The following is a 21,434-nucleotide window of genomic DNA, read 5'->3' as shown; positions in this document are numbered from 1 at the left end:
CTGGTCAGGGGAACTAAGATCCCACAAGACCAGCGGGCTGCCAAAAAAATCCAAAAAAATGCAGTTAAGAGATAGTATTTAACCAATAGGTTTTGGTTGATCTAACTGATACACTGTATTATGGGATGTAAGATCTGAACAACTGTTCCAAGCAATTTGATAAGGTGTCAAAATACTATCCTAATTGTCGTTAAAATGCCTCAGTATAGGGCTTCCCTGGTGGCACAGTAGTTAAGAGTCCTCCTACCAACGCAGGGAACACAGGTTCGAGCCCTGAGCCAGGAAGATCCCACATGCCGTGGAGCAACTAAGCCCGTGTGCCACAACTACTGAGCCCGTGCTCTGCAACAAGAGAAGCCACCGCAGTGAGAAGCCCACGCTCTAGTTCCAATGAGTAGCACCCACTCATTGGAACTAGAGAAAGCCCGCACACAGCAACAAAGACCCAACACAGCCAAAAATAAATAAATAAATTTTTAAAAGAAATCCATCAGTACACCAGAATATTTCACTGTAATGTGGAATGTTTACATGTATCAGCTGTTAGATGTAGGTTGTCTTTGTCAACCACGTACAGTTAGAGAGAAGGGCTGGCTCTGTTGCTAACAAATATCTATTGTACAGGGTTGGGTATCCAAAGTTTAGGAAGCTGTCCCTTTCTTCCTTAATACCCTGCCCCCTGCACAATCAAAACCAACCAACTCTAAACCTCATCAAGTTTCTAGGCACAACACTGTCCAACCCACTACTCAAAATTCATACTTGCCTCTTTTCCAAAGAAGGAATATACTATATGGTCTTGGACTGTAAATTGGTAATAGGTAGGGATTGAGAAGTTTGAGTGCAATGAAAAACAGGACCTTTCCCCATCTGAGAATGGAATTAGGAGAGGGGGGGTTGGACAAAAAGTGAAAAAACAAAGTACTTTTTTCTTCCAACTCCATCTGGTTTTGCTACCTTTTTTTCCTCCTGAGGGAAAAAGGGGTCTATTTTTACTTATAACATTGTATCAAAATTTAAAGATAATTACACTGCATATAAATTTCAGTCTAAAGAAAGATCTTCACTAAACAGGCTGACTTCTAAATGAACATGGACTTGGGAGATGAGGACTTTTCATTCAAATGAGTTATCCATATAAATGATTATGAAAGGGAAATATACAGCTAATTTTCAGCCTATATTCTGTCGCTTAAATAATGGCCTTTTTTCCCCTGCACTTAACCAGATTTGCCTTTCATTAGCCACATACAAGTATTGAATATGTCAAGTGAACCTCTGACTTGAATTACTTAAATTTCAAGGTTAAGTAGCTTAACTTACACCATTTCAAGATAAAGTAGCCTAATTATACACTCAGGAAGGCCTTTCTTAGCAGAAAATTAGGAAAAAGTGAAATGGAAAAACGATCATTCTGCCTACACAGATCTAAAATAAAGACAAAATCAAAACCCAAGTGACAAACTAGGAAAGATGCCTAGAAAAACCTCACTATATAAAAGAGCCCTTACAAATTCATGTAACTACCACACAAAAGACTAGTCACAAAAGAAAACCCAGTACATAGCCAAAAAACAGTATTCATTTTTTTACCTATCAAATTGACAAAGATTATCTCAGCAAGGGTGTAAGGAAATGAACACTAACCTCTGGTGAGGTACAACATTTAGGGGAACAGGTTCATAATTTTTGACCAGAGTTCTACTTATAGGAAACCACAAATATTGTACAAAATACCTATAGAAAGTTTGCTGCAAGCACCTATACCAGAAAAAGATAAAATTGAAATACTCAAATATCCAACAAGGGACTGCTTAGATAGGTGTGACAGAGTGGAATACTATGGAATTAACTAATCACGCTGCAGAAAAAGACAGGAGAAAATGATTAGCATGAAATTAGTAGGTGACAAAACACCACATGCATGACCCCTATCCCTGGCCACTTGCACCCAGAATCTTGTCTTTCCATTACTAATCGACTTCCAGGGTAGTAAGCCCAGTGCTCTCTTTACTTCAAGTAAAGTTCTTTCTTAACAGGAGAAATTCAAATCTTCTGGTGCCCTCTTAACAACTGTCCTGTTTTTCTTTCTTTTACTGTTAATTTGATAAGTAATTTACAGGCACTGCTTCTAAATTAAATTTGTAATCTACAAAAAGCTTTCAACACATATAAACTCATTTGATTTGCAAAACCTTTGTGTGTTTTTTTTTTTTTTGCGGTACGCGGGCCTCTCACTGTTGTGGCCTCTCCCGTTGCGGAGCACAGGCTCCGGACGCGCAGGCTCAGCAGCCATGGCTCACAGGCCCAGCCGCTCCGCGGCATGTGGGATCTTCCCGGACCGGGGCACAAACCCGTGCCCCCTGCATCGGCAGGCGGACTCTCAACCACTGCACCACCAGGGAAGCCCAAAACCTAAGTATTTTTAGCATACATTTTCAAGGTAAGAAAACAAGATGAGAGGTTGGCTTTTCTGGGGCCTCACTGATTTGTGACTCAGGGACTCAAACCTCAGTAAGATGTTTTCCCTTCTAGCAGTCTACCCCAACTTTACCATCTGAAACTATGCTCTCAAAGTGCCTAATGCTCTTTTACATGTAATAATGATCCAATAAATCTGTTTGAATTTCAGCTTTGCTAAACTCAAAATTTTAATCCAAGAGAGCAGGCCTAAACCTTAATTGTGCTAAGTTTTTAATAATACAAACAAGCTTTGAAAAGAAAAACAGAAATTAAGTGATGAGTTCTGGTGATATTTTATTTAGAAAAAAATAGGACCCGCCCCCCCAAAGCCACAAAATCTTAATTTTTCTCTTTTAAATGTCACACTAATTAGATATAAGGTTGTCCCAAATAATAAAAGTATTTTTACACATTGAACATAAAATAAATATAAAACAAATGAGAACAAATTAGTTATCCATTGATTCATTTTGCATTCCCACTGTTCATCTTCTGTTTCATTTTCCTTTGCCTTTTATAAATCCTTTTCTTTCTTGCTTTCAAATCGACTTTTGGCTCTGGTTTTACCCACTGTATTTCTATCGGCTTTTCCTCAGCTGGTATAACAAAAACATCTGCAGTGGGATCATGGGGAAGAATAGTCTTTGGTTCTTTCTTTCTCAGCTTCTGCACGTCTTTCACTTGCTGTTTCTCTCTGTATTTTGCAGCTGTGATGGATCTTATGACACGCCGATGCTAGAAACAAAAAAAATTAAAGGTGCTTTTGAAATAAAAATAAACATTTTATATACGGCAAAGACATTAACTTATGAACCCTACTTCCCTTCACCCTGTGTCATCAAAAAAAAAAAAGCAATTTGTAAGACTGTACGCAGCAAAAACCAGATTCGGTTTCACAGTTAACACAACAGTTACTTGACAGAATTATTTTGGCCCAAGAGTTCTGGGACATAAAGGACCACTGAACAAAAACAGCTTACCATGTTTGGTGACTGGTAGTGAGGATTTTCATACAAAGTTGGTCCTCCAAAACTTCCCTGGAAAATCTTTATGAGATTTAAGACAAAACGGGGTCCTATTTCTACAAGAGCAGCATCTTCTTCTATGATCTTTAATAAAAAGGAAACATTTCATTTTGGTTTGGATATACTACTCCTAAAATGTATACAGGCTATATCCTCATTACAAATGTGCCTAAAAGAACTGATAACCAATGAAGTTAAGGTGGAAGTGAAACTTGGCAAGTGCCAAATCATCAATACTTTCTGAAATACATTACTGGTTACAGGTAGTTGTCATAGGAAAATATAAATGCTTTTTCAGTGTGTTTTTAAAATTGAGTCACTTCAATTTGGTCTGTATCTTGCTTCTCACAATGCGCGTCTTCTTGAAAAATTGTGGTTAAATGAATATTTAAAACTGCAGCCATGGGCTTCCCTAGTGACACAGTGGTTGACGGTCCGCCTGCCGATGCAGGGGACACGGGTTCATGTCCCGGTCCGGGAAGATCCCACATGCCGCAGAGCGGCTGGGCCCGTGAGCCACGGCCGCTGAGCCTGCACGTCCAGAGCCTGTGCTCCGCAACGGGAGAGGCCACAACAGTGAGAGCCCGCGTACCGCAAAAAAAATAAATAAAAAATTAAAAAAAACTGCAACCATGATAACAAAATGGATTAAAGCACCCTATGGGGCACTCTTTCAAAATTTAAATCAACCCGTAAATTGTTTTTATAAATTGAATTCAAATTAGATTAAAAGGTAGATAAAAAGACGTTGGCAGAATTTATTTTTGAATGGTTACTGACTGTGGAATTAAGAGACAACTTCTGGACTACAAATATTACTATAGTTGGTTAAGGTATGCCTGCCCTCAGGGGTTAAGAAGGGGATATGTTTAACTCACACTGCAAAGTACCCAATATAACAACAACATGCAGAAAGGAGCCCAGTTTACTTCACAAGCTCTCTGAAATTTTGCCTTGCTGCTCCCTTCCACCTCTCCACAGATTCCCAGAATCACCTCTCCTCCTGGATGAATCATTGTATGACTCATCTAATAGTTCTCACTGAATGCTTTCTACAGGGGTTATGTTTTTCAAAGTCTTAAACCCCACCTCACCCCTGGTAGATTCTAACGTCTTGGAAGAGAAACTTATATTTTACTCAATATATAGTGGCTTGTTAGAAAATCCATACACCATATTAGCTGATAGCCATGAACCTAAAAAAAATCCATACACCATATTAGCTGATAGCCATGAAACTAAGTTATGAGATAAAGGTTATTTACTACAAGTCTGTGGGGAAAAGAAAGCGATGTAAACGAAAAGAAAAGAATTTATCATTTGCATTTTCCATGTTTATAAAAACAATATATCCTAATTTATTTCAAAGTATAATTAAAAGTTAATTAAAGCTAACCTGAAAGTTCCGAAACCATATCCTATTATCCAAAATAGTGAACGTAAACACATGGTCCACAAATGGTTGACTTTTGGGATGATACCGTGGTGTACTAAAGATCTAGTGGGAAAAAGGACACATTAGTTCTGTATTCTATGACATACCATGTGTGCTTCAGATAGCTAAGTTAAAAGGAAGACACTCATTTAGAATATTTTACTAAAAATAGTTTCTAGTAAAGATATTTACCTGAATTAAGAGTTCTTTTAACAAAGCAAAATGTGGTAATTCATCAAAAGCCTATAAAAATAGAGTGAACATATTACTTGACAACATTAGTTTTGTTTAAAATTGTTTGTGTTTTTATATTAACTAAATTGAATTATACAACTATATCCACCAAAAAACAACCATGCACAGTAAGAAAATTAGACCTCATACACTAAATGAGAAACTTACAGGATCAAAAGACAAGAGGGGCCGAGAACCTTTCAAACAGTTTCCAGTCATCTTTAGCTCAGCTAGGGTATGAACTAGAAAAATTACAACAGCAACAAAAATAGTTATAACTTTGGCACAATTATCCCAAAAGATTATTTTCAATTTTCTCACAAAAACTTAAATTGAGTCAACTTACTATTTTGAACAAGGAATTTAGCAGATGGTCCATGAGGTGAATTTGAAAGCCTAAAAAATATAAAAGCTTTTTCAACTAATTAAAATTTAGAACGTAGTAAAAGCTTACTACCAATTCAGTTTAAAAGACACCATAATGTGCTAATAATATTCACATATTCTCTAATCTTATTTAATACATTCTCTTACCACATATAGAGATCTTGTTTTTTCTTAGCTTCAAAATAGATACATTTATTGCAGTTTTTCATTTCACAAACCTAAACGGAGCAAAGTATAGAAAAATGAAGTGGATAATAAAAATAAGATCTAAAGTAATTCAATGCAATTAATATTTAGATGCCTTCAAAAATACTTAAGCAGGTTAACAGGCTACAAAGGTCTAAATCAAGGTAAATTTATTCATGGAAACATTTAAAGTTCCTCTTAGGTGTTCTGTTCAAGGTAAACTGTGCTCTGCCCACCTCTTTGGTGGAAGCAGCTACTCTTTCTGGCCTAGCATTTTTACTGGCCTCCCTTGGGGAACCTCTTCTTCTGACCATGGTCCTGGGTACAAACTACAAAGATTTAAAACAAATGCCCCAGGGATAAAGCACATTACAATTAGCCTCACCAACTGTAGAAAAATACAGTCCTTACAGAACCAAAAACATCCTTTATAATGGTTACTTTGATTTTTAACTCTCTAGCTTTTCGATTTTAAGCTCAAGAAATTTGTTTTTTCTTCCTCATCTGTACTACCATTCTGTGATTTGGTTCTGTAAAATCACTAAGGAGCTGGTGAAAGGCAAGTATACAAAACCCATTTCAAGCTGAATTAAACTTCAACATCTTAAAGATTTACAAAGTCACAATTGAGAAATATACAAAAGGAATGAAGTCCTATATTATTGTAGTGTTCATAAACTAATACATATACACTACCTGAGGCTTAAAGAATTCTTCAGTCCAATGCTTTTGTTCCTTACTGGTCTTACAATAAACACATCTACACACTAAGTTGTGAGCTTTAGTTGCTGGCAACCCATATCCTGTTTATTTCTCCTATCTTCACTTGAAATTATACTACTTGTTTACGGCCTGTCTCCCCCATTAGAATGTAAGCTCCATGATGACAAGGGCGTTTTTTTAAACACTGTTTCTATAATGCCATGATAGAGCAGCACTTCAAAAATTTGTGCTAAATAAATAACAGAGGCATTTCTAATAGCTAAAGAGAATTATCTTAAAACAATTCTAAGTTTTAAAAGAAAATCTGCTCTAAAAACGCAAGTTTACTCTTCAACAATACTTTGAAAATTTAACATATTACTAGTTTGTAATATCTTAAAGCAAATATCACATGCACCGCTTTTAAAACTGGCAAAATACTTTTCAATGAGTTTTTAAAAATATTTAATGGGCTTTTTATTTACGTTGATAATTTTTATGAGTACCTACTATGAATTTAGCACTGTACTAGACATAATGAGAAAAAAAAAGAATGATTTAATCCTTGTCCTCAGGAAATTTCAGTATGCTTGTTGAGAGAAGACAAATAAAAGAATGATCAAGAAATTATATACTGAAGCACTAAACTGTGTGAAATAGACAATGAGTACTATAAAAATTTAAAAGGCAGATATAGTTCATAAAATTTGCGTATCTTATACAAAACAACTTAAAAGTCACTGAATAACTGACTTATTTTCTAAATGAACTATTTCTAGTGTTCCAAATATTGTGTTCCTAAATACAATGTTGCTAGAATATTTTACTTTAATTAATTTCTAAAATTACCTCGTTAATCACAAATAACTTATCTTTACGATCCATTTTAGTATCTATAAAAAGAAAAAAAGGTTAAGTAAACAAAAAATTTCAAAGCTACTTCAATCAAATCACTTTCTAGGAAATTAAATATTAAGTATTTTTATTTTATAATCTTCAGTTTAAATGAGATTTTATTAATCTTCAAAATGATTAGACCTGAAAACACATGACCTCTTTAAAAATCTTGTTCTTTTGAAATGTAAACATGAGTGATTAAAAATAGTCCTCAAGAATTATAAAGCTCTAAGCAGTGTCTCTTACTTGTGTACAGACATACCTCAGAGATGCTGCCGGTTCAGTTCCAGACTACCGTAACAAAGCGAATATCGCAATGAAGCGAGTCACACAAATTTTTTTGGTTTCCCAGTGCATATAAATGTTACGTTTATACCATACTGTAGCCTGTTAAGTGTACAATAGCATTATGTCTAAAAAAACAATGTACATACCTTAATTTAAAAATATTTTAGTGCTAAAAAATGCTAACAATGAAAAAGTTTGAAATATTCCAAGAATTACCAAAATGTGACACAGACACAAAGTTAGCAAATAAATGCCACTGAAAAAATGGCACCAAGAAACTCCCTCGATGCAGGGTTGCCACAAACCTTCAAATGGGGGAAAAAATTGCAATAAAGCGAAGTGCAATAAAAAGAGGTATGCCTGAATTCTATGAATCCCTTTCAAAAATGGGAAAATTCTCACAAACCACATTTAGAGCTCATAAATTAAAATTCTCTCATTAGTTTCAGAGACCTGAAGATGTAACAGCAGACCTCAGTTTGAGAGACACTGGTCTAAAGAACTAAGTTATTACCTAGAATTAAAACCAAAAGCACCTCCCAACACAGGCACAAAAACATCTGCATGAGGGCACTGTCACAGTTATAAACCCCAAACTAGATGTTCTTCACTTGCCTGTAAGATACCCCATTACTAAAAAGAAAAGCTTGGCACTTAGGAGCAGACTGAGTCCCAACTTGAAGGTGCTTGAAATCCTACTCCTGGCCCATTAAGTTTTTTAATAAAAAATTTTTTTAAATACAGAAAGCAATACATGGCAGTCCCAAATCATTTAGAAGGACAAACCAGCTCATGACCTCTGAGAACATTACACTGAAGGCATTCCTGGACCTTTAAGAAATGTTTTGCTAGTTGGGATCTGTTTAAGAAAGGAAAGAGAATGTTTAATGAATTTTGCAAAGAATTTCTAACAAAATATTAATTGGAAAACTCTTGGCACTGAACAGATACACTTCTGAGAAGTCATGGTTCTTTACCTGACATGCTGAACGAACAAAGTGTGACTCAAAGTGAAAACACATAAACAGGCAAGTTTACAAATACAAAATTTTAAAGTATATGATATAAAGGTACCTGCTTTAGAATGAGGCATCAACATTCTCAAGTCTTGCATTAAATGTCTTGTTCTGAAATTTATTCCTCTAGAAGAAAAGATGAGAATCCGTTCCTTATTTTTCCACTTGCCCTAAAGAAAAAAAAGTGAGATGAATTTTAACATTTCATAATGAGTCTACCTTGTTTGTGTGTTTACAGATAAAGCTTCCAAGTAGCAAGCCAAACAATCCTGACCTTGACCTTTAATTCAATATCTCTGTAGCACTCACTGACCCCAGCTGCTACCCAGAAATCTCCTTGGCTTCCCTTCTTTTTGTTTTTTTTCTTCAATCTCTCCAATTCCTCCTCCTGACTCTAAAGATCCTTTCTTAGCCCTCTTTTTTATTTCTGATCTCTCCAGGACAGAGTTCTCATAATCATTCTCACAGCTTTGATTGTCAACTAACTCTACAGAAAGGTAAGGAACTCTTTCTAGTCCTAATAATCCAAGTATTTGGCTTACCTCAAATTCAACTCTAGAATACCAACCCTTAAAATCCAGTAAATTTCTTTGCTATTTATTTTTCTGATGTTGTCACCATCATTTCAGTCCCCCACACTATGACTCTTCCATTTGCCCTTGTTCTCTCATATCATAAGCACTAGTAAATGCTATCAATCTCTCTTTGCAACAACTTAGTCCTCTCCTAGTGATACTGCTTTCAAGCTTCAGATTCTTAATCTCATATCAATTGCAAATCTTCTAAATGCTGGTCTTTCCAGCCAGAAGCTCCTCCAACAGACAAGGCAGACTACCGCCTACATGCTCCAATCACATCTTTAACTTCCAGGGTTTTCTAAACAAAGTCCAAAATGATACAGCTTTAACACTGGATTCTAAAATACACCTATATTTCTACTTCACTATTGCCCCAAATAAACCCTACACTTTAGCCAATTTGGCTGTACTTTTTAAACTGTCAGCATTTCGTCCACTTCAACACCTTTGATTAGTTTTTTTCTCTCTCTCGCTCTCTCCCTCTTATATTGTTCCCTCTCATTTTTGAATATCAGAATTTTGCCCTTACCTTGGGATCCGGCTCAAAGGCTAAATCCTTCATGATCCCTTACCGGGTTATCCTAAAGTAACCTTTATCTCTTGCACTTCAGTAATATTTATATTGTGACTCAGATCATAGCTACTATCAAATTTCTTTCTACCTCTTAAAGGGAAGAGTGGGAACACTAACATTTACAGAAAATCTACAAGTTCAGCTTATTCTTCACAAAAAGTAAATCACATTTTCTTGCTCTTAATTTACAGGTGAGTGAAGAGTTCGAAACATCCCTGATAATTAATATCAGGGCTAGAATTCAAGCTCATCTTTCATTACTAAAAGCTAACTCCTTTCCCAGTGCTTGCCACTCCACCACAAAGTGTCAATGACCTATCACTCACTACGTGGTAGACAGAGGTTTACGCTAAGTTTGGGAGCGGGGGTGACAGAAATTAATAAATCAAACACAATTCTTGTCTCCACAGTATCTGATCTAGCTTACGGAGCTCTCAGTTGACTGAAAGTTAAGTCCAACAACTTGTGTTCACCTTCTTTTGAATAAAAAACATCAACTCATATGAGTTCTTAGTTTTCTTCTAAACTCCAACATGTTAGGAGGAAGTGGTCATGTTCTAGTTTTGCAATCCCAAAGCAGGGGAAACCTAACTTCTTACGTGCCTGCCACGTTAAAACTTTGTCGAATATACGTAAAGGTCATACTATCTACTCCAGTTTTCGTTACCCCTTTAGAGTTAAAGATCAAACAAGTCAAAATCATAATCCCAAAGGAGAGCAACTTTTAAACGACCACATAACAAGCTTCAGGATCCCTAACTGACCGCAGCTCAATATGGCAGAATGTGGAATTCTGGAAGGTATTCACTGGAATTCATCACTGGAAGGGATATACTCGAGAGCGAGGAACAACTTTGGGGAAAAAGTACTATCCTTCAACGACAACAAAAAATGGGGTAACTGGAAGACCAAACACTGTAACTGAGTCCCCGTAAGTCGCTTCCTGTGAGCCGGGTAAGAGCTCAGAAGTCGGCCCTGTTGCTCAGCCCGCAGCCTCCAAGACTGCAACCACGTGCACGAGGGTTAAATGTAAACGCTGTAGGGGGTCCCGCCGGGACACATGGGACCGAGCTCCCGAAACACCCCTGCAACTCGGAAACCCGCGGAGCCATCATGTGGTAACCAGCCCCAACGAAGGCGCGTGAATCCACGGCCGTAGAGCCTCCCCTACCTTGCAAACCGGGCCTGGGATACGATCTCTCTCTTCCTCCGCCGCCTCCTCTGCTACGTCGCTCGGCTTAGCAGGCGTCTTAGCATCTTTTTCGTTTCTTTTTAGCTTTTTCGCCTGAAACGCCGGGCCTCCACGCCGTTTCCTCTTGGCCACCGCCATCTTGCTCCCCGCCTTCTCTCTGGGCCTTCCTTCCGGCTCGGCCGCTCGCTCCGCTTTCCCATCTCTATGGTCCCGAGGCTCGGCCTCGGCAGTCCTCCTCCTGCTCTATGGTGCCTCCTTCCCGTCTCTATGGTACGGCTCGCTCGGCTCTCTAGGCCTCGTATATCTCTGTGGTGACGGTGGCCGAGCTGGCCGAGCCATCTGAAAAGAGTGGCGGGAGCCTCTCCACTTCTTCCCCAGTTTTCCGGGAGCTACGTCCTGGCTCGGCGCAAAGGTAAGATCTGGGTGCTCGGCATCCCGAGACTAGTAAGCAGGTGCCGTGGGCTGGTGAGCCGCCTTGTCTAGGACTCTTCGAGGACCTTCCGAGGACTCAAGCCCGCCCCTCTATCGCCTGTTCTGTTAGGAGTAAGATTGGAGGTGCGGGACACCTCAAAACCGACCCTGGGGATACGTAGCCCCCGTTTGGTTGAAGCTGGCCCCGAATGACCGTGTTAGTTGGCCTATTTTTATCCTTCGTAACTTTTCGTGTGTTACTGTCTCCTTAGTAAGGACGACGAAACCGTAGCTTACAGACAGTAATTTCCCCCCAAGTTATAAACAGTTAAGTGGCAGAGAGGTGGGGTTCAATCCCTGCTCCGCCGAGTTCAACGTCTAGACCTCTTGCACTCGACTCAGCGCCGGTTGAAATCGCGGGCCTCGTCAGCACTGACGCGGAGTTTTATCTGTCGCATCTCATCAGGTGTTTCGTGACCCCGCGGGAGCGGGTGTTGGCACCTGGAGCATCCCTCGGGGCCGAATGCGTCGTGGACCATGCCCCTCCTAACCCAGCAGATCCCAGATGAGAATGATTACAGCTTAGTGGCTAGCCTTGACAACGTCAGGAATCTCTCCACTATCTTGAAGGCCATTCATTTCCGAGAACATGCCACGTGTTTCGCTACTAAAAATGGAATCAAGGTTACAGTGGAAAACGCAAAGTGTGTGCAAGCAAATGCTTTTATTCAGGTATGGAAGTAGGCACCTTTAAGCCTGTGACATATGATATTCTTCACCCAGCTCAATGAATTCCGAGGGTCTTAATAGACATCATTTCAGTTAGAGAACAAAATATCATTATTTGAATTATTTTTCTCTTCTGGTAACAAATTCTTTCCCCATCGTGTTTTACAGAGATAATGGTTAATAATAATAATGTCTGAAATATATTAAGCTAAACTATAGGCGAGCACTTTTCTGAGTGTTTTATATGCTGCCAACAGTCCTGCAGCTGGCAAGTGGCATAGTTGGGATGAGAACCCAGAACATTTGTTTCCATAGTATATGCTCTTTTGCACTACCTTCCTATTATTAATTTTTTCCTTGTAGTGGTTATAATCTATTTGTTCTTACAAAGTAATATTTTATGGTTCAGATAGGATTTCAGATTTAATTCAGCATTTTTTTTAGAACACCTAAGTGCACAGTATGACCTCAGGTACAGAGGGATAAATAAGACATGGTTCCTGTCCTCAAAAGAAATAGAAAACCAGTATGACTCATGCGGTGTCTAATTGGCTGTTTTCCAAATGACCTTCGCCAAACTGATGGGCACAAAATGGAGACAAGGGAGAGTCATGTGGAGGATAGTTTAGCTCCAAGAAGCTAGATGAAGGACCTTTCATAAAGTTTCACACGGGACTGAAATCAGTTACACCTTCAACTGTTGAGTAGCAGTATTCTAATGGATCACAATTGAAAAAGTTTAAGATGTTTTGATTGATAATCAGAAATTATTTTCATGGGGTTAGCACAATATTGTTATTTTAAAAACATATAAAGTGAAATCTAGAACCTTATATGTGAGTTTTCATTCTTTAATATATATACATTTTCACATTTACTTTTTTTCATAGGCTGGAATATTTCAAGAGTTTAGAGTTCAAGAAGAGTCTGTTACTTTTCGAATTAATTTAAACATCCTTTTAGACTGTTTATCTATTTTTGGATCAAGCCCTATGCCAGGTGAACTATTTTATTATCATTATAACAACATAAAAGAATTATATAGAATGCTCAGAAAAATACAGGCAAAGTTATTAGAATATAAGTAATATAAACATTTGTTTAGAAAATTAATTGCCAATTTATTTTTCATTTGCCACAATCATGGATTCTGATTTTTCACAGTGTTAATAGAAAGTATGCTTACGGTTCTTTTCATATTTGCAGAAGTATTTACATTCATCTTTTTTTTAATTTATGAAGATTTTAGGATTTTAAATTTGAACTAATCAAAAGAAGATTTTGAACATGTCTTAAGTATCTTTAACATTGAGAAATATGTTTTAATTACTTCTTTTTTCTAACTTGTCTAGATTTACAGATAGTGGCAGAAAAAATAGATACCAATTGTCCTGACTCCCAGTTTACTGTGTTCGAAATTTGTTTGCTTTTTTTCTTTAATCCCTGTTTATAAATTATGTTTATTTTCTTAAATGCTTTCCTTTAAAATATTTATATATTTTTAGGAATAGTGAATTTGGTTGCTCTAGATATAAAACAACAAGGAATCCCTAGAAGAATGATTTTTTATTTCATAGGAAAGGAATCTGGATATTTGCTAGGGAAAATTCAGTTATGGTCTTCTAGAAAATATATTTTAATTTTGTAATGACAATTCCATTACTATTGGAATTGGTTAAAATTATATTTTCTAATGCAGTGTTCCCCAGCTAGTTTTCCATCAAAGCATCTGCCTTCCCCCATTCCTCACCCAGTTCTCCACCCAGTAAGGAAAAGGAACTAGAGTGTCCTGTCATATTCCTCCTCCTCTCTAGTGGTTTGCAGAGGTAAAACCCTAGCCACCAGTAACCATCCTTTTTCTCCCAATTAGACCTTAAAATTTGAGGAAATGTAAAGACTATCTCCCAATAGAAAAGGTTGGAAGGGTCCTTATCACAGTGAATACACTGATGTTATAGTAAGACAATATCAGAGCAATCCATCGTTGCACAAATTGAACGTTCACTAATAGCATAGCCTATTCCACAACAGTTATTACATGAAGTATTGGACCATATAGATTCTCCATCCTGAAGTTGTATATATATAATCAACTATTTCTGAGGTGTTTTTTGGCAACCTGGAAAACGATTTCAAAGAGTTACATTACGTTTTGTTCCCAATTTTTTACAGTTATTTTTGGAATTGTCTACAGTAGACAGCTATCAGGGAAGATGTGAGCCCTTCTTATAAGGATATACATACATGTATGCTAGAAATGGACAGGATAAGATATTCTTGAGGAGTTTTAGGCATCATTTGAGTAGAAGCTGAACCCAGAGCTAAAAAGCTAAGCCCCAAGTATGATTTGTTTCCATTGCAGGGACTTTAACTGCACTTAGGATGTGTTACCAAGGTTATGGTTATCCTTTGATGCTATTTCTGGAAGAAGGAGGAGTGGTGACAGTCTGTAAAATCAATACTCAGGAGCCCGAGGAGACTCTGGATTTTGATTTCTGCAGCACCAATGTCATTAATAAAATTATTCTGCAGTCAGAGGGACTCCGTGAAGCATTTTCCGAATTGGATATGACAAGTGAGGTCCTACAGATCACCATGTCTCCAGATAAACCTTATTTCAGGTACTTGAAAGCAGTACAGTTATAGTTAACGTAGTTTACTCCATCTCCCTACTTACACATTTGCTTAGGATGCAGAATTTTTATTATCCAGGTTACTAGAATTTTCAGAACTTTAGAGAGCTTTTACTCTTACTTCATACTTTTTTAGGTCAAGACACTAGGAAGACCCGGGAAGATTAACTCACTATTTAAAGCTTCATAGGTAGTGTTGGTTTCTAGAAGAGTAGTCTAGTCTCCTAGTTCATAACCTAGTGGTCTTTTCATTGCTGTACTACTTGACTGTTGTAGATAGGTTGCATTGTGAGGAAAATTGGGCTTAAACTTTTGGAAAAGGTGTTTGTAGTATACGGCATCTCTTTTTCTTTCCTTTCAAGTTAGTACAGGATGCAAAAGGAAATAGGTGTTTTCTATACATGGTTCATTCACTAAGTATCTATTGATCACCTACTGTGTGCATATTTGCCTTATTAAGCACTACAGGAAGGAACAGCTTAAAATCAAGGTGACAAGGATATATGTGAAACAGCTCAGAGGGAACAAAATTACATGCCATTAAGTTCCAAAATAATAAATACTTAGGGAACCAGCACTTAGGCAGGAATGGTCAAGGTGAGCTTCCTAAGAGAGGGCAATTTTCATCAGGAATACAGTGTCAAAAACTATCAAGCTGCTTCCCGTGTTTTGACCCAACAAATTATGAAATGGCCAAACTCTTTTCATGATTAGATCAATTTAGAGAGAGAATTTAAATGTCTTCTCTTTTGAAATATTTCAGAATATTAAAGAGTAAAGGAGTTAAATACATATAGTATGAGAGGTGTAATTGTTCTTTTTGTATCTACTTTAGAAGAACTGCAGGCCTTTCTCATAGGTTAGGCAGTTAAAAATTTGGCTCAAGATTGGTTAAAATGTTAATCAAAATGGAAATCAGTGGAACCCTACTTAAGCAGTGATATGAATTAAAATTCCAGGCACTTAAACAGAGTATTCCAGAGGCTCCCCATCTAAATGATCTCTCAGCATGAGTAACTAGATGGATCATGATATCTTTCATCTCCCATATAGGAAATTATTTGATGGTGGGGAACTGGAAGTTGAAATATTTTTTTTTGGATACGTTGAACTTGAGCCTGTGACACTAGGGAGCAGTTGGATATATAGATCTAGAGCTCAGGAGATCAGTCTAGACTGGAAATTTAGATTTGGGAACCATCAGCATGGCTGGGCATGGACAACATAGCTGAGAGAAAGAGGTGACGTTAGAAGAGAGAAAAGGTGGATCCTGAGGAAAGCCAGCACCTAGGTCTTTATTGCTGTGCTCATATAGTGCTCATCCACATGTTAACCCCAAAGCAAATGATCAGTAAGTTCATGCAGATTAAGTAAACTGCTCATATTACCAAGCAAATAAAACCATAAAACAGCCTGAAGAACAGTCTGGGATACAGAAAAGCCCTAATTGCTTGGTGGGGCAGTAGAGACAGGGAACAGGACCCCAGACTTGCAGCTGGTGAAGATCAGGGTCTCTGTCACTCCTCAGCTCTCTCCTGTTATATGGTTCTGATCTCAGGAGGAGGAAAGGACAATATCAGAGTAGAATTCAGGTAATGAACTTAAGGCAAACCCCTATGGATTCCTTTTGTGACTGGCTTTTTTCAAAGTCATTAATTAGTGGCTAGCTCTCCTGTACTCCCACAGCATCCTACAGGAATCTTTACTATGTACTTGTTATAGTGTCTTGTCACCAGGTGTTTACATTCCTGTTTCACTCAGCAGGATGAGCTTCTTAAGGGAGTGTTTTCTTATTTGGATCCTAATGTGGCTTATTGTTGGACCAATGAATAAATGAGTTGCTCATTTTCTACTATAGGTTATCTACTTTTGGGAACGCAGGAAGCTCCCACCTTGACTATCCCAAAGATTCTGATTTGATGGAATCATTTCACTGTAATCAGACCCAGGTCAACAGGTCAGTTCTTAATATAGAGGTTGCCATTGGTGATGAAGGTGAGGTTAAATACCACATTTCTGTTAAATAAATTTTTTAAAACTTTCAATGTGTAGATAAAAGTATAGCATTAAGAAAAATAAATAGTAGGTTGCTGGGTTTACTTGGGGATTTTGGATTGCAATAGTGGATGAAATTTTTAAAATGAAGAGAAAATACTAGCAATTGGACAAGTATTTGATTTTATTCTTATATTTGCTACTTGGTAGTTCTTGGCTAATTTTTGTCCTTTACTTGGAATTATGAGCACTGCTTTAAGTGTGTCCAAATAACAGCTTTTTATTTATTTTTCTACAGATACAAGATTTCTTTACTGAAACCCTCTACAAAGGCATTAGTCCTATCTTGTAAGGTATCTATTCGAACAGATAACCGAGGATTCCTCTCATTACAGTATATGATTAGAAATGAAGATGGACAAATATGTTTTGTGGAATATTACTGCTGTCCTGATGAAGAAGTTCCTGAATCTTAGTCTTAAGTATGGCAAGCCACTGTGCTATTTATGTACACATTCATGATTGGCCATGTTCTCATTCTGAGTGTAGCACTCTTCGTTATTTCTTATTGGATTTTCTAAGGGGGAGAAGCATGGAAGAGATAGGAGCTAAGTCCCTGCCCCCTAATAGTCGCTGTATATTTTATAAGTAATGTTTTCACGTAGTCACAGATTATCCAGTACTGGACTAGCCTGTGATTCTGTCTTTTGAACTCATGGGAATCGTTATGAGCCAAGATGAGTAAGTTTTATGTTTTATTCTACTTAAGCAGGACATTCCAAGAGTCTAAAAATTTAAAGTTTGGTGAAGCCATATCTGAAATGTTCTTTTATTTATTTACTGTTAGAAAAAGCAATGGCATACAGGCATCGCTCCCTATTTGGGATTCTGGATAATCTGTCTTAAAGCAATGGTTCTCAGAGTGTTGTGCCTAGATCACCTGGAAACTTGTCAGTAACTCTGGGGGTGGGCCAGCAATCTGTAGTTTAATAAGCCTCCCCCCAGGAGATTCTGACAAGTGCTCAAGTTTGAGAATCACTGTTGTAAAGGATACTTTTTTAAAAATAGTCTTTAATTGCCTTGAAGTGACTGCTTTTAACTGTGATTTCTTCACAAATGTTCTGAAGTTTAGGCTTCGTCAAACAAGTTTGAATAATTATATGATTTATTTTTCAAGTGTACATTTTGAAGACATCTGTGAACAGGCTATAAAAGTCTTCAGAGTTACAGATTTTCATCTTGTTCTGAAAACTGTTCAGTGTAGTAAGTACTTATTAGATACCTTCTATTTGCCTATAAGAGTTTCTCAATCAAACCAAGGTGTACAAAACCATTTATTAAGTGATTTTATACTTTTGTAGGTAGTTTTCAATGAAATAATTTTTGTGATATGCAGGTTAAGAAAACATAACACTAAATTATCTAACTTGTTTTCTATTAGAAAAAGTATATAACTAAAATGAAGTTTCTGCGCCATGTGACAACAGCTCAGTGTCTCTCAGTGGCCAGGCACTTTTGGCCTTTGGAGAGTGTTTCAGCAAAGTGTTTCAGCACTTCAGGGAAAAGCTCCTCCAGAACATTATGTAGGCACTGCTTCCAGGCACGTGTACAATTTGTGCAATTCTGGGTGTCTAGTCCAGGGTGAGTACCTGATAACTAATAAATCTTCCAGGCAGTCTCAGGGTGCCCAGCTGGTACAAAAGAAGTTGGAGTTTTGTAAAGTATAGTATATGTTTGAGAAGGAAATGATTAAATCTACTAAATGTCCAAATATTTTTTTGTCTGGATAAACACAAGATCAAAACAAGTCTAAAACATAATTATGAAAATATTTAATCAGTAAACATTTCAAGGACTACAGTTTTCCTTTAAATTTAAAATAGGACAGTTGTTTTTTCATTGGCACGTCTAGTACCTAGAACAGTACCTAGGATGCAATAATATTTGTTAGGTGAAAGGACCTCCACTTTCAGATTATTAGTCACTATTTAATTCCATTATTTCGGTTTGAATTTATTTTGACCTAATGTATTTTTTTCAAGTTGAACCTATAAAGAATTTAAAACATGTATCGACTTAATAAGACTTTTTTGCACATTTAAGACTATTATTTTAGCCGCACGTATCTTGAGTTATTTAGAATTCAGAAACTAATGAATTTAATTCTTTCTAAATCACCCTGACATCAAGGTGTGACTTAATAAAGAATTTTTTTTATGCGCGCTCTATTTGTCTAGTTTAACTTTGTTCAAGTTCCTATGAAAGACCACTAGGGGGAGCACTTCCTCAGGCAACGCAGGATGCTTTGGTGACTACAAATTCAGTTCATGTGTCACACACATATAGAAGACTGTAATCTTATTTTTAAGATTGTCTTTGCCTGTTTGAAGTTTATCGCATATTCTTTCCAGTAAAATTGTGCTTACCAGGAATAGGTAGGTAATATTTTTTCCGTTTTTTAATTCATTTATTCCCTACTTGATGATGATGTGTTTCCACCTAGAATGAGTGATTCAAAACAATAAAAATAAAATGATTTGTTAAATTCTATTCTAATAAAAATAAGTCTTGTAACATAATCATTTTTACAAGAAGCCACAGAATTTCTGTGGTGCTATTTAGTCTTGCTAAGAATTAGTTACAGTTGCTGAAAGGGCAGCATTTGGCGTTCCCTATAGCTTAGGGTGAGGGGTTTTCAGAACAGTGTAGCCTCCCTTCTCCCCTTCCTGTCTTCACACGGCTGGCCCTTGTCCCCACGTGAAACAAAAGCTGTTGGGTCCTGAGAAATTAGGGAAATTGTATAGCATTTTCTCTTTTCCCAAGTATGTATTAGTAGCGTTTTTATCCACGTGTCAGGCTACGTGCACCCCTGCGCCAGGCAGTTGGCAGCTGTACCGTGGGTTTCTCACTCCAGCAGTGGACAGCTCGTGCTCTAATCAGAAATGCCACAGGCAGCTGTTACAGGTGTTTCTGGCATCCATATCTTAGTCATGGCCAGAAGTTTCGGTAATTAGAGTAAATGTTTGAAGTAGGTTTTCTTTTGGAAATTAATAGCTCATTGATCAGTATAATAGCTAATCGTAGTGGCTCTCATTGGTAAAACTAGAGGTATTCAGGATATGTGAACTAAATTATTTCAGAGTAGTTCCCCATCCTTGCATGGAAAGGATACAAGAATCTAGTGGGGCCTGTAGCCTGTACCCTTAGGCCTGGTGTATAAGGCTTGACCCCCTAAATGGTCTTACTTCCTGCCATTTTGTCCAAAGATTTCCGGTTGCTTGTTGCTGAATGGATTAGGACAATCCCATCTCTGGAATATTGTCAGGTTTGCCTTAAGTGGACCTTTCATGGAAAGTGGTGGGTAAACTGCCAAAACAGAGAAGTAAGGCTTCACTGAGCTTGTGAAACAGGTTGCATAAACTCTTTGCATGCTTGCTAATGAAAGTTTATTAAAATTTGTATGTGGGACAGTTGATCTGGGCTTGATTTTTTTTTCTACCTTATCTACCTCAAATTTCAGTGGCCAGTAGCTAATTTAAAAGAATGTAAAAGTTGTATATGACCTTATTGACTGGGTCAGCTAGAAACATCGGGTGTTTGATTGGACTGCTATCCAGATTGCTGCCGCCCACTGAATGAGCTTAGAAAGTAGCTTAGTTCTCATCTACAGTCTGCCAAGAGTGAGACTTTGTAGTGAGTTGTGTTGTGCTGAACATTTCCAATGTAGTTTCTTAAGACTTAGGGATTTCACAAAACAGTAAAATTTTAAAACTTTTGGAACCAAAATAGGTGACAACTTTCTATTTTGTCAGATACGAGGATATTAAAACTATAACTACCATTCATTATTACTACCATTTCATAAAACATTTTAAAGTCAAAGTCTCAGAGTGGACAGTTAGCAATTTTATACTGTCAATAAAGAAAAACTGGAAATATGACAAATAATTTCAAATGAAACAAGAGGGTTACACCGTAACATTTACAGTGCTACACTTCGTGCTCTTGTTTTCTGGATATAGGTTTGTCAGTTTGGAGATGTTAAGACTTTGGGGTCTCACGAAATAGTAAAATTTTTTAAATTTTAGTGCCACCCAAAAACGGAGTCTGAATGGCCACTTCTTTCTGATAATTCGTTTTTATCACAGTCAATGTTGAAAATCCATTTTTAACTGGATATGCGAAAATGGAAGCAACTCTTCTGAGGCTGCCGTAGTCAATTCAGAGTATTCTGGGCAAGAACAGCAGCAGTCCCATCTCCAGACAGGGCTAAAATCTGCAGTGACCGACTAGGTGACCAGTTCATAAGCACTGCAGAGGTCAATGGAATATAGGTGCCTTCAGCCAGGGCCGCAACCTGAGACCTCAGTCCTGAGTGCCAAGCTTAAAGCATTCTGGGAATCAGCTGAGGGAGAGCGGCTGCAGCCAGGAAGCAGAGGAAGCCTCGCAGTCCAAGGACAAGCCACTGGATTAACTAACTGGTGTGTGTGTGCTCCTGCCACAGCAGAACACTGCTCACTGCTAATACCTTGGGTACTGGCTGATTATTAGGATTTACACACTGGACAAATGACTGAAATGAAAAAATACTTTCTTAAATGAAGAACCAAGATGTGGCTCTAGCAGCACTGAGCGAGTGATAGAGATGTTGTCAAATTCGGATCCCAAAGACACAGGTGTTTCAGCTCT

The 21,434-nt window shown here is 37.6% G+C and overlaps 2 protein-coding genes across 2 annotated transcripts; one reads left to right on the top strand and one right to left on the bottom strand.

Moving 5' to 3' along the window:
* Window positions 1-2,740: 2,740 nt before the first annotated feature.
* BRIX1 (biogenesis of ribosomes BRX1) lies at window positions 2,741-11,221 on the bottom strand. Its single transcript, XM_022599550.2, has 10 exons — window positions 10,957-11,221; window positions 8,692-8,803; window positions 7,282-7,325; window positions 5,692-5,762; window positions 5,504-5,553; window positions 5,326-5,399; window positions 5,116-5,166; window positions 4,885-4,986; window positions 3,444-3,572; window positions 2,741-3,198 (listed from the first exon to the last, which is right to left on the bottom strand). Exons 1-10 carry the CDS (start codon window positions 11,113-11,115, stop codon window positions 2,929-2,931), a joined length of 1,062 nt encoding a protein of 353 aa, XP_022455258.1. The 5' UTR covers window positions 11,116-11,221; the 3' UTR covers window positions 2,741-2,928.
* Window positions 11,170-18,971, top strand: RAD1 (RAD1 checkpoint DNA exonuclease). Its single transcript, XM_022599565.3, has 6 exons — window positions 11,170-11,389; window positions 11,855-12,120; window positions 13,008-13,116; window positions 14,480-14,738; window positions 16,609-16,707; window positions 17,044-18,971. The coding sequence occupies exons 2-6, from the start codon at window positions 11,926-11,928 to the stop codon at window positions 17,219-17,221; spliced, it is 840 nt and encodes a 279-aa protein (XP_022455273.1). The 5' UTR covers window positions 11,170-11,389; window positions 11,855-11,925; the 3' UTR covers window positions 17,222-18,971.
* Window positions 18,972-21,434: the final 2,463 nt, after the last annotated feature.

The sequence above is a fragment of the Delphinapterus leucas genome, chromosome 3 (genome assembly GCF_059928025.1).
Source record: "Delphinapterus leucas isolate spDelLeu-1000000601 "Yukka" chromosome 3, BTC_Dleu_Yukka2, whole genome shotgun sequence".
In the NCBI taxonomy this organism is placed as follows: domain Eukaryota; kingdom Metazoa; phylum Chordata; class Mammalia; order Artiodactyla; family Monodontidae; genus Delphinapterus; species Delphinapterus leucas.
Note: the sequence above shows the minus strand (reverse complement) of the source record. Positions and strands in the feature narration are given on the sequence as shown.